Genomic DNA, 14,014 nt, shown 5'->3' with positions numbered 1-14,014 from the left:
ATCTGGCTTGCAAGCCATAGGTTCCCAACCCCTGCCCTATATAAACCAAGTGATGGCTGCTTATTTACTACCATATCAATGTAAACCCCTAAGGTCCATTCCCTGTCCCACCATTTCAATTGCATTTTCAGGCCCTTCATTCACATCCTATTCTCTGCACTTGGAATGCCTCTTTTCTGTCTATTTAGACTCTACATATTCAAAGTCCATTTTAAATTCAATGTTTTCACAGTACCCTCTCTGAATTCTAAATTCTCTGAATTCCTAAAAGAATATTTACAGAACATACACTTTAATTTGTTGCTGAGTATCACTATTTTTATATAATTTTGCCTTCCTAATTAGGCTCTAAACTTCTCACAGGGCAAGAATTAAACCACATGCTTTTTCACAGTATTTTTCATGACACCCAACACAATTTTAAGCAAAACATAGGAAAGTACCAGATTTAATTAATAATAATATATTTAATTAATAATTGAAGTACCAGATTTAATATATTTAATTTTTTACTACTTCATTGAAGACATTCTTAAAGGTAAACTCCCTTTTTTTCTTTGAGTGCAAAATAGTAAAAACAATGTCCACAAAATACATATAAAATTAGGTGTGTGCCACAGTCTTTATGCTAAGGTGTCAGCAGTTTTAACCACTGGCAAGGCACATATGAGAAAGCAATCAATGAACAACTAAGTTGTCTCTTCAACATCAATGTAAATCCTTATTTTATTTAGATTTTTATTTATTCATTTTAAAGAGGGGAGAGAGAGAGAGAGAGAGAGAGAGAAAGAGAAGGAGAAAGAGGGAGAAAAGAAGGAGAGGAGCAGGAAGCATCAACTCCCACATGTGCCTTGACCAGGCAAGCCCAGGGTTTCAAACCGGACCTCAGCGTTCCAGGTCAATGCTTTATCCACTGCACCACCACAGGTCAGCCTCAATGTAAATCTTAACACAGTAAAAAGGGGGCAAATGAAGTCTTAGAATTATTGTGAAATTAAGTTTGATCTTGTGTAACCCCTGAAGCTGTCTCCAGATCTCCTAGGAAGACTGAGAACCCTGGCCTTAAGGATTTAATTATCTTGCAGAACCCATACTGAGAAAATTTGCTCCAAAACTATAAAATGAATACTGACTAACACAGGTGATGAGCATAATATGTCAATTTCTTAATAATTATTCCTATAAACATTAATTTGCCATTTTGAGATGTGAAAACTTTTATGATTTTTTTCCTACAAAACAAAATCCTTTCTAAGAAGTTCTGTTACCTGTAGTGGGCTAAACAGTGTAATTCTATAATTTCCCTATCTAGTCTAGGTTATCTAAAGCAATGTTTTTCAACCGCTGGAAAAGAGTTAAATCACATGGATGTTGAATGAAGGTTACAGACCCAGTGATGACAGACTATAATCTTCAATACAACATCCAGGTGGTTATCTCTTTCATAGACTGGCATGAAATTTCTGGCAGACCAGCAGCAGTCCACGGACTGGTGGTCGAAAAACCCTGATTTAAAAGGAATATACAAAAGTAGGAAAAGTCGATAAACACAAAGGAATTTATGCACAGAATAAGATATTGCATGGACCTGTAAAAACTTGTTCCACTTTGAAATTCTCTAAGTAGGATCAATGTCTTGCATCTTTCCTACCGTTATTCACAATGGCATTACTTTATTTATTTATTTATTTAATTAATTTATTTAACAGAGTCAGAGAGAGGGATAGATAGGGACACACAGACAGGAACGGGGAGAGATCAGAAGCATCAATCATCAGTTTTTTGTTGCGACACGTTAGTTGTTCATTGATTGCTTTCTCATATGTGCCTTGACTATGGGCCTTCAGCAGACCGAGGAACCCCTCGCTCAAGCCAGCGACCTTGGGTCCAAACTAGTGAGCTTTTGCTCAAGCCAGATGAGCCCGCGCTCAAACTGGTGAACTTGGGGTCTTGAACCTGGATCCTCTGCATCTCAGTTCGACGCTCTATCCACTGCGCCACCGCCTGGTCAGGCGGGTGTTACTCTTATAGATATTTATAAATATACAAAGCATCCACTACATTGTACTATGATACAGCCATATCTTCTCCACACTATTTATTAACACAAAGGTTTCAGTAGTAAGTTTTTATGGTTCTTCTCTTAAAATGTGAGAATATAGATTTTACAACAGAAATAGACAAAATAACTTAGTGTTTCTACTTAGAAAAAGACTGGGAGTCTTTGTTGTCCTAAATCATTCTCTGCCCCCCACCCCAAGACCTTATTTAAAATTTATTTTTAAAAATGCTACTGTCCTGCCTGACCTGTGGTGGCTCAGTGGATAAAGCATTGACCTGGAACGCTGAGGTCACCAGTTCAAAATCCCGGGCTTGCCTGGTCAAGGTACATATGGGAGTTGATGCTTCCTGCTCCTCCCCCCTTCTCTCTCTCTCTCTCTAAATTGAATAAAATCTCAAAAACAGAAAGCTATGGTCCTTAGAGGGGTTTTGCCTATTTTTAAGCTTGTAACTTGACTTGATTATTTGATCAATACAAGGATTGTGAGAAAAATTAGCTACCTGGGCAGGATCTAAACCAGGGGTCCCCAAACTTTTTACACAAGGGGCCAGTTCACTGTTCCTCAACTGTTGGTGGGCTGACTATAAAAAAAACTGAACAAATCTTTATGTACACTGCACGTATCTTATTTTAAAGTAAAAAAATAAAATGGGAACAAATATAATATTTAAAATAAAGAACAAGTAAATTTACATCAACAAACTGACCAGATTTCAATGGAACTATGGGCCTGCTTTTGGCTAATGAGATGGTCAATGTGCTCCTCTCACTGACCACCAATGAAAGAGGTGCCCCTTCCGGAAGTGCGGCAGGACTGAATAAATGGCCCCAGGGGGCCGTAGTTTGGGGACCCCTGATCTAAACAATCTAAGTTTTTATTAAATTAAACCTATTAATATGTAAAAGGTAAAACTTTTAAATAATGTTTTCCTATTAGTCTATAGCAATAGCCTGCCAAATCAACTTTTTGATAGCATCTATATGTATTAAGTACACTAAGGTTTCAGTTTACTTGTGAGTTTAGAACACTGATACCAATTTTAATACTCTAAACCCAAGACTAATTTTAAAAATAAACTCATCTGGTTTATGACTGTTCTATACTTAAATGAGTGTGAAGGCTACTATATAGTGAACCCCAAAAGAGAACTCCTGTGTAAGTTATAAAATTTAAATATATCCTTAAAACTTTACTTACCTAGCAGCTTGAACTGCACTTAGTTGAATTCCTTGGTTATCACTTGAAGCATTCTATAAAAAATAAAACTTTTGATGTAAATACACAATAATTAGTCAAGTCCAAAAAATATAACAAAGAGAGAAAAAAATAACTTACTTGAACAATAGCTTCTAGAGAAGTATTTTGCTGGAAAAAAAAGTGAAAGAGAAAACTAAGTTAAAAAGTGACATTAAAATTCTATATTTATGTAAAATCTTTCACTGTTAGTTTTCAGTCACTAGAATAACAATAACTTACCACCCTATAATCACCATCTATATCCGAGTCCTCACAGATATCTTCATGCGGTACATTCCTTCTCTTTAAGAGATGTTCATCTCTTTTATTCTTAAAAAAACAGAAAACAGAGTGTAGTTTAAGCCTGAGTCAAACATACATATTTATTTAAAACAATAAAACATTTTATTCATTATCTAAAAGCTTCTCTTTATCACTTAAGAAAAAAGTCAAAGCAAAAGTTAGTTCAGAAAATAGACAAAAATCAACATTGCCTTACAAAATTCAAGGGCCATTTGAATTTCATTTAAAATGGGACAAATTTAAAAATATATTCTCAACTACTTTAATACTTGAAAAATTGATGAAATTTATAATAAGATCCTTTCATGGTGTAACTACTAATGTAGTTAGAACTATTTAGTATAACTATATTTATGACTTACAATTTATATAAATCATTAAAAATTACAGAAGAAAAATCCATCTGATAAACTGCTTATTTTTTTCTTTCTTTTTTTTATTTAAGTGAGAGGAGGGGGAGCTAGACTTCTGCATGAGCCCCAACTGGGATTCACCCAGCGACCCCTGTCTGGGGCTTATACTTTGCCCATCTGGGGTCCATACTCGCAATCTAGTTATGTTTAGCACCTGAGGCAGAAGCTCCGCGGAGCCAACCTCAGTGCCCAGGACTCAGTCATTTGAGCCATGGCTGGGGATAGGAGGGGGAGAGGAAGTGGGAGCAGATGGTCACTTCTCCTGTGTGTCCTGACCGGGAATTGAACCCAGGACTTTCACATGCCCGGCCAATGCTCTACCATTGAGCCAACAGGCCAGAGCCATTACTCTGTTTTGCTTTGTTTTTTATAGGGTTCAAGTTGTATTTTGCCAAGTTCAAAAGGTTGTCAAATTTAGTAAAAATCTTTCAGTTTTCAAAAGAAAAAGAGATGTGCCTGACCAGGCGGTGGCGCAGTGGATAGAGCGTTGGGCTGGGATGCCAAGAACCCAGGTTCGAGACCCTGAGCTTGCCAGCTTGAGCGCAGGCTCATCTGGTTTGAGCAAAATAAAATAAAAAAATGCTCACCAGCTTAGACCTAAGGTCGCTGGCTCAAGCAAGGGGTTACTTGGTCTGCTGAAGGCCCACAGTCATGGCACATATAAGAAAGCAATCAATGAACAACTAAGGTGTCGCAACAAAAAACTGATGATTGATGCTTCTCATCTCTCTCCGTTCCTGTCTGTCTGTCCCTATCTATCCCTCTCTCTGACTCTCTCTCTCTGTCCCTGTAAATAAAAAAATAAAAAAATAAACAAATAAAAACATTCATTAAAAAAAAAGAAAAAGAGATGTTAAGCACTTGAGATTTATATACATTTCATATCTTGTATATATGCTGCAATGTTATTAGAATGAAGCTTAGAAGTACCCAGTATTAATCAGACTTACCTTCCTTAATTCAACTACAACTTCATTTCGTTGTCTTCTCATAGTCTACAAAAAATTAAAGAAAAATATTTTTAAAAAATCACCTCAATTTCCACCACCCAGAGAAAACCACTATTAACATTTGATGTACATATTCTCATTTTGTTCTCCTAGTCATATATGTATTTGTAATATTTTACTCATAATAAAGATCATATTACATAAAAAATTTTCTATCTTCATTTCACACTCATAATATTCTCAAATATTGATGATCTCTTTGAAATTAATAGATCTATATTAGCATAAAATTTAAAAACTATAAAATTACAAAAATACAAAGATACAAAGAATCAAAGAACCCATGATCTCATTGTCCCTTATGAATCATGACAAGTTAAAATACATGTACAAAGTTAGTAAATTCAACTGCCTTAGAAAAAAGGTTGGGAGCCTTCCTGCCCATCTAGTCTCTCTCTCTAAATGTAAACAAAATTACTGTAATTCTGACACACTTATCTATTTATTCTGTTCTTCACCTCATTTTTACTTCATTTGTAGATTTTAAAGATCTTCCATGGTAGTATATAAATAGAGATCAATTTCATTCTTCCTAATGACCATACAATTATTCTATCATGCACTATAATCATTCTCATATTTTTTAACATGTTTTTCTCATTTTAAAGTCACCTACCACATGGATATATGCTCACTATAAAACATTCACATGTTCAGAAACAATACAAGCTCAAGCTTTTTCTATGTATAGGTTCACCTCATTCTTGATTTTTTCTTTTTCTTTTTTTTTCTGAAGCTGGAAACGGGGAGAGACAGTCAGACAGACTCCCGCATGCGCCCGACTGGGATCCACCTGGCACGCCCACCAGGGGCAACGCTCTGCCCACTAGGGAGTGATGCTCTGCCCCTCCGGGGCGTCGCTCTGTTGCGACCAGAGCCACTCTAGCGCCTGGGGCAGAGGCCAAGGAGCCATCCCCAGTGTCCGTGCCATCTTTGCTCCAATGGAGCCTCGCTGAGGGAAGGGAAGAGAGAGACAGAGAGGAAGGAGAGGGGGAGGGGTAGAGAAGCAGATGGGCGCTTCTCCTGTGTGCCCTGGCCGGGAATCGAACCCAGGACTTCTGCACGCCAGGCTGATGCTCGCCAGGCTGCACGCTCAGTCTGCACTGAGCCAACCGTCCAGGGCTCACCTCATTCTTTATAATGACTGCATATGCCAAGACATATTAAGTGGAAAGAGCAAGTCACAAAGTAACACTTAGGTATCCAATAAGTATCTCCAACGTATGTCCAAAAGTGAACTAATCTTTAACAAAAATATATACTCTATTCCATCACATATAGTTTATATGTGAAATAAGATTATGGGTTCTTTTATTTTTTGTATTTTTAAAAGTCTTAAGTCACTGGTTTTTTTTTTGTTTTTTATTGTGATAGAGACTGAGAGACAGAGAGAGGGAAAGATATAGGGACAGACAGGCAGGAAAGGAGGGAGATGAGAAGCATCAATTCTTTGTTGAAGCACCTTAGTTGTTCATTGATTGCTTTCTCATATGTGCTTTGACGCGAGGTGGGGATTTGGGGTTGGAGCTAAGCAGAGCGAGTGATCCCTTGTTCAAGCCAGTGACTCTGCGCTCAAGCCAGCAACCATGGGGTCATGTCTATGATCCCACACTCAAGCCAGATGAGCTAACGCTGAAGCTGGCGACCTCGGGATTTTAAACCTGGGTCCTCTGCATCCTAGTCTGACACTCTATCCACTGCCACTGCCTGGTCAGGGCTTGTTACTGTTTAAAAAACTTATTATATATTCAGTGTTACAGTTCTACTGATAATTTCAAAGAAAATTTCAGTAAATGGCAACTCCATTCTGCCAGATAGATACACAGACCAAAATTCCTGGAGCCATTGTCTATTCTTCTTTTTCTTTCACACATTAAATCTTTTAACAAATGCTATTGGTTACTTTCAAAAGTTATCTGAAATTCAACTAGACATCAGTATCTCCTCTGCCAAGACTCTGGTCCAACTCACCATTCTTCCTCCTCTAGATTATTGCAGAAATTTTCTAACTTATATACATCCTTTTTTTCTATCCTCTCCCCTAGTACATTCTTATAGCAACCAAAAAAATCATCACAGGGAATCTTAGTTTTTGTGTGCTACAGATTCTTTTGGGAGCCTAGTGAAATTAATGAAAACCTTTCTCAGACAGTGTTCTTAAATACAGAAAAAAAATGTATTAATTTTAAAAAGAAAACAAATTATATGGGTATATAATTGTTAGAAATATATAAATATGAAAAAATTATATGTGCTTCATTATCATATTAAATAAATGCAGCAGTGGGTCTAATAACTACTATAATTCCAAAGTAATGATGACCATAAGTGGTATTTCAGAATATCTTGCAACACTAATAATGTGACTTTTATTTGTGGTGGAAAAAGTTACAGGTAACTTTACTTACTTTTGACATTAATTGGTCACATTATTAACTGATGTGTGGACAAAAAAGGCGTTCTACAAAAAGTAATCTCAAAAGATGAGCTCATCATAAATTCCTAACTAGGCAGGTTATGGTGGGTTGTCACATCCGAGGCATGTAACTTTTTTTTTGTTTGTTTGTTTGTTTGTTTGTATTTTTCTTAAGCTGGAAACGGGAAGAGACAGTCAGACAGACTCCCGCATGTGCCCGACCGGGATCCACCCGGCACACCCACCAGGGGCGACGCTCTGCTGCGACCAGAGCCACTCTAGCGCCTGGGGCATAGGCCAAGGAGCCATCCCCAGCGCCCGGGCCATCCTCGCTCCAATGGAGCCTTGGCTGCAGGAGGGGAAGAGAGAGACAGAGAGGAAGGAGGGGGTGGGGGTGGAGAAGCAAATGAGGGCTTCTCCTGTGTGCCCTGGCCGGGAATAGAACCCGGGTCCCCCGCACACCAGGCCGACACTCTACCACTGAGCCAACCGGCCAGGGCCGCATGTAACTTTTTTATTAAAAGGTTTACCTTTGCCTTGAGCAAAAACTGTTTCTGTGCACCTAGGTTATTGGTCTCTCCCCCATTAGAATATAAGTTCTCTATATAAGGAATAACATAAGAAATACTTACTATTCCTTCTCAAAATGTATTGGTTAATTTTTAATGTACAGAAATCTTCACCTCAATTTTTGACCAACCAATTTATTCTATCATTAAGTGACACTTTGGTGATCATTTGAGCTTTGGTACAAAGATTTTTAAAATTCCAAGACTCAATTAAAAATATACTAAGCCTGACCTGTGGTGGCACAGTGGGCAAAGCGTCAACCCAAAATGCTGAGGTTACCGGTTCAAAACCCCAGGGTTCCCTGGTCAAGGCACACATGGGAGTTGATTGTTCCTGCTCCTCCTCCTTTCTCGCTCTCTCTTTCTCTCTCTCTCTCTCTCCTTTCTAAAATGAATAAATCTTTAAAAAAAATAAATTTACATAAAAATACTAATAAGGTAGGCTGCAAAATGAATAAAAATAATTAAACAAGTATTACAATAAGAGTTTCAATATTCATTATAGCTTAATCATTATAATCTTAAGAGGTAAAAATATATCTTTTTACAAATAAGGAAACTTTAGATAAGTTAAATTACTTGGCCAAGGTCACATAGATTAGAAGTAGGACAGCCAGGACTAGAATTCACATGATTTCATACATGCCAATTAACTACTAAGCCATATTGTTTCCCACAAGTCTTAAAGTAAATGGAGTCCAAGCAATTTTAGAGCCTAAGGTTCATACTAAAGTAAAAGTACTATATTCAGACAAAGGGATTTGCATTGTATTACAATCTAAAAACAATAAACAACTCTAGTTAACAATTACAAAAAACCATGTTTCACACAGAAAATATAGAAAATATACTAGTTAAAAGATTATTCAGCCCTGGCCAGAGGCTCAGTGGATAGAGTCCCCCTGGCATATAGATGTCCTGGGTTCAATTCCTGGTCAGGGCACACAGTAGAAGCGACCACCTGCTCCTCCACCCCTCCCTTCCTCCTTCTCTTTTTTCTCCTCTCCTTTGGCAGTCATGGCGCGACTGGAGTTGGCCCTGGTGCTGAGGATGGCTCCCTGGCCTCACCTCAGGTGCTAAAATAGCTCAGTTGCTGAGCAATGACCCAAGATGGGCTGGGCAGAGCATCACCCCACAGGGGACTTGCTGGGTGGATCTGGGTCTGGGGGCATGTGGGAGTCTGTCTCTCTGCATCCCCTCCTCTCACTAATAAAAATGGAAATTTATTTAGAGACCAGCATTCCAGGTAGAAAATATAGCACATACAAAAAGAAAAAATTACAAAAGATGGCACATGCAGAATCTGTTAAAGAGTGTCAGAAGCCAGAAATGGAAAGGCAAGGAGCCAAATCAATGTCATAAAAAGCTAAACTAAACATTTTCAGAGAAAAGTCAGTTACTGATGTTTTCAACCCAAATGGTCACCACATCCTAAACATACTTGATAAGTAAAACAGTTGTTGAACTGATATGGTAAACCAAATGCTAAAAATATAACCACACAGTCTGTTTTTCTATTCCTTTCCTATTTTTCCATTCCTTCATCTCTACTTGATCTGTCCAGCAGCATCTATCACAGTGCTTATTCATGCCTTCACCAAATAGTATATATGTTGTTAAATTGCATATGACTAACCAAATAAATCCCAACTTCACAATATGACAATAAAACAAAAATTTTATATGCTTACTCAAACTGTGGATTTATTTCTCAGATATAATATTTGTTAATAGTAGTAAGAGAGAAAAGTTCTAATAAGCACTGCTACTGACAGGCAAGTCTTCATTGACAGAATCAAGTTCTTATCTCTAACAAGTAAAAGACTAATGATAACTGAGTATAAGAGGAGTCTGAAAGTAAATTCAGAGTACGAGGTCAGATTTAACCTTGGCAAGGCTATTGGAGCAGTTTTTTGGGTTTTGTTTTGTTTTTGTTTTTAATGAGAGGAGGTGAGGCAGAGACAGACTCCTGGATGCGGCCAGACCAGGATCCACCTGGTAAGCCCACCAGGGGGAGATGCTCTGCCCATCTGGGATGTTGCTACATTGCAACTGGAACCATCCTAGAGCCAGAGGCAGAGGCCATGAAGCCATCCTCAGCGCCCCGGCCAACTTTGCTCCAATGGAGCCTTGGCTGCGGGATAGGAAGAGATAGAGAGAAAGGAGAAGGGGAAGGGTGGAGAAGGGAAAAGGTGGAGAAGCAGAACGGCGCTTCTCCTGTGTGTCCTGGCCAGGAATCAACCCAGGACATTCACACAGCAGTCGACGCTCTACCATGGAGCCAACCGGCCAGGGCTGGAGCAGTTTTAATCAATAATTCTAGTTTAGAGTCATCATGCTTTCAAATGATTCAAATCTAAATTATATGTGCTGAAACTTAATTACATGAATATAATTTAAAAATCACAAAAAATATAAGCAGCTGTTAACAGTTGTTAATTTCAAGGACTGGGATTATACCAGTTTCAAACAACAGGTGTTAAATTAGAAAGTTATACATATCTATTTGGAAAAGTTAGAAAATAAAGGTATGAAAGAACAAGAAAAAGAATTTCTAGCATTTTCTATTCACCTATCTTATACAAGAGGAGTGGTGTGTATCTTGGGGGGAGGAATAGATCAAGAGAAAGTATTTGCATACATAATTGCTTCCTCCCAAGATGAGTTACTACTATGTGACTACACTGCTTTATTACTATATGGCTTCTAGTCCCAGTTCTACCTTTATCTTAGCACACTCTTAGGCAAATTACCAGGTTTATGATAAACATTAATTCCCTAATCTGTAAAGTAAGGGAATTCAACAGATCTCTAAGATCTTTTATGTCTCAAAAAATGTATCAATTTTATCAACTCCAAAAACAATGTCAAAAATAGTTCACTGACATTTGTACAAGTTACTATGCATAGCAATAATTTCTATGCTATGAATCTTGAGGAAGCCATAGCTCAAAATTGTAAGCTCAAAATTTTGTGGGCTGGGACAGTTGCTAAGTGTTTTCACATTATACATTGTTTTGGGTTTTTTTTGCTTTAAATTGTAACAAATGAGCTGTGTGTGTGTGTGTGTGTGTGTGTGTGTGTTGCATGTGTTATTGGCCAGGAGGTGACCGGCAGGAAAACCAAGTGGTTAAGAAATGACCATACATAGGTTTGGTGAGACAGCATAGAGATGGGAAAGGCTCCCAACTTTCAGAATCACTTACAGAAAGCATGAAGGACCACACAAAAAGAAATCTGTTAAATAAAATTTTTCATGAACTGATTGAATGGCATGTTGAAAAAATTCAACATATGGGAAAGACTGGAAAAATTATAGAGAATAAGAAACAAAATGAGATTCAACCAATTAGGGAAGTTGATGAACTCAAGCTTTGTATACCACTGCTGAAGATTTCCTTGCTTATTTGGTGTATTCTCAGATAAGAAAACAATTATTTTGTTTCATTTGTAAAACAATAATAGATTACAATGAAATATGAAAAGACAGTTTAAGGAATGTTTTTCTTCTATGTTATATGAACATAATTCAAATTCATGGTTTTGTTACAGAAAAATCTACACAAATAGTGTTATAAGATTTTTGACTGGAAAGAATAGGAATCGTTTTAAATTATCTCATTTTATAGAGAAACTGAGGTCCAGTGACTTCCCAATTAGCAAGGTTCAGATTATGCTGACCCCAGTTCAATGATCTTTATAAACTACACTATACCTAACCTTTTCATGCTGTTACCTATCTCCTCAAATAAGCTACTTTTTCTTCTTTTTAAAAATATTCTTTAACTTTTCTTTGTGAATATATATTCAAAGACTTCATCATTGGTAATAGAAAAATCTTCATTGAAAGAGAAATTACTGAATTACTCTTACTAAAGCACCATTTAAAAAATATAACTCAGAACATTATACTGAGTGAAAAGTAAATCAGAAAAAACTAATAAGAACTATGCATCACACATAGGTGGGATATGAAACTGAGACTCATGGACACAGATAAAAATGGTTACCAGAAGAAGGGGGATGTGGGGAAAGATGGGGGAAAGGGAGTAAAAGGGGACAAATATATGGTGGCAGAAAATGATTTGACTTTGGGTGATGGGAATACAACATAAACAACAGTTCAAATGCTATAGAAATGTTTACCTGAAACCTATGTACTCTTATTGATCAGTGTCATCTGGTTAAATTTAATTTTCTAAATAAAATTAAAAAATAAAAAGCATAACTCTATAGTTTTTTTATATACTGAACAGGTATGTATACATCTTCATACATAGAAAGACATTTTTTCACTCAACAAATATTTACTGACCACCTACTATGTATGTGCCATAAACTGTTCTCAGTGCTAAGGATACATCAGAGAACAAAAGGACTAAAATTCCTGCCTTCATGGCACCTACATTTTAGTGTGCGGAGAGACAATAAATAAAACTAAAATATATAGTATGCCTGACAGCGACAAATACCAGGAAAAAAATATGAAGTCCAGAAGGGGAATATTTTCAAGATTACCTCTAAGAAGATGAGCAAAGAAGCCATGTGGAAATTTGGCAGACAGAAACTATTCAAGGTAGAGGGATTAGCAAGCAGGAAAAAAAAAAAAAAAAAAAAAGCCCAGACATGGGAGGAAAAGGGAAAGGCAAGGAGTCCAGGGTGGCTGACATACAGTGAACCATGAGAAGAAAATAGCTGACCACTATAAAGATTCTAGTATTTACTCTTAGTGAGATAGAAAGCCACTGGAGGGTTTTGAGGAAAGGATACACACTCTGATTTAAGATAGTATCATTCCAGATGCTGTGTTGGGAATACAGATTACGGTAACTGTAGTAATTCAGGTTGAGATAATAGATTGGACCAGAGTGGTGGCAATAGAGAGCAAGAGATGTGGATTCTGGATGTATTTTGAAGACTGAATCTACAAAATTTATGAATGGACTGGACCGTGAAAGAGAGGAGACAATGACTTGCAGGATTTGGCCCAAGCAACAGGAAGACACAACTACCATTTACTGAGATGGGGCAAATTGAATGATGCAGATTTGGGGGATGACATCATTTCTGAACCTGCTAAATCTTATATGCTTATAATGAATTAAAATGAGATGTCAAGTAGTCAACTAAGTTTGGAGTTCAAGGAAGAGGTAAGGACTAAAAATGCTAACTTAGAAAGCTGGCAATTTATATATAATATTGAAAACCAGGTGATTAATGAGATTACCTATGGACTGAGCATAAATTTAGGCACTCCAAAATTAAAAGGCAGAAAGAAAACTAAGAAGAAACAATCAGCGAGATAGAAGGCTATAGAAATCTATGCAAATTTGGGACCAAGTAAAAATTTATTTTCTAGGGAAGCATAATTATGTCAAGTGGTGCTCATAGGTTAAATGAGATTAGGACTGAGAACCATTAAATTACTGAATATACATTTACTTTATAAAGTATTTTAATATGGCTAATCATTATCATAGAAATAAAGGTTCCAATATTTCTTCCTTAGCTACTATAAATTCTTGTCTGTTTCCATTACCATTTATTCACATCCCTGAAAAATACTACTTAAAAGCTTCTAGCCCACATCTCATTTACTGTGCTTAGTACTGTACCTGAATAAATTACAAACCTAAAAGTGAACTCTGGTTATTTGTAAAATGTGTAAGATTTCTCCAAATAAAAACAAAACCTGCCTGACTTGTGGTGGCGCAGTGGATAAACTGTTGACCTAAACACTGAGGTCGTCAGTTCGAAACCTTGGGCTTGCCTGGTCAAGGCACATATGGGAGTTGATGCTTTCTGCTCCTCCCCACTCCACTCTCTCCCTCTCTATTCTCTCTAAAATAAATAAGTAAAATCTAAAAAAAAAAGAATGGCTAAAATTAAAAAAAAAACAAAAACAAAACCCACCCTCTAGTCCTTCCTTGTTTTCTTAACCAGAGTCCCATTTCTGCCTAGGTCATATCATTACTGGGACAACATTCTAAATTTGCGTGAACTG

The 14,014-nt window shown here is 37.1% G+C and overlaps 1 protein-coding gene across 1 annotated transcript in view; it reads right to left on the bottom strand.

Moving 5' to 3' along the window:
- KPNA4 (karyopherin subunit alpha 4) overlaps positions 1 to 14,014 on the bottom strand; it is an 88,030-nt gene that overhangs the window by 41,189 nt on the left and 32,827 nt on the right. The window contains exons 2-5 of the mRNA XM_066347948.1: positions 4,966 to 5,010; positions 3,540 to 3,629; positions 3,399 to 3,428; positions 3,261 to 3,313 (exon numbers count right to left, since the gene is read on the bottom strand). Of these exons, the coding sequence (XP_066204045.1) occupies positions 3,261 to 3,313; positions 3,399 to 3,428; positions 3,540 to 3,629; positions 4,966 to 5,010 (218 nt within the window). The remainder of the gene's footprint in view (positions 1 to 3,260; positions 3,314 to 3,398; positions 3,429 to 3,539; positions 3,630 to 4,965; positions 5,011 to 14,014) is intronic.

The sequence above is a fragment of the Saccopteryx leptura genome, chromosome 8, assembly GCF_036850995.1.
Source record: "Saccopteryx leptura isolate mSacLep1 chromosome 8, mSacLep1_pri_phased_curated, whole genome shotgun sequence".
Lineage (NCBI taxonomy): Eukaryota > Metazoa > Chordata > Mammalia > Chiroptera > Emballonuridae > Saccopteryx > Saccopteryx leptura.
Note: the sequence above shows the minus strand (reverse complement) of the source record. Positions and strands in the feature narration are given on the sequence as shown.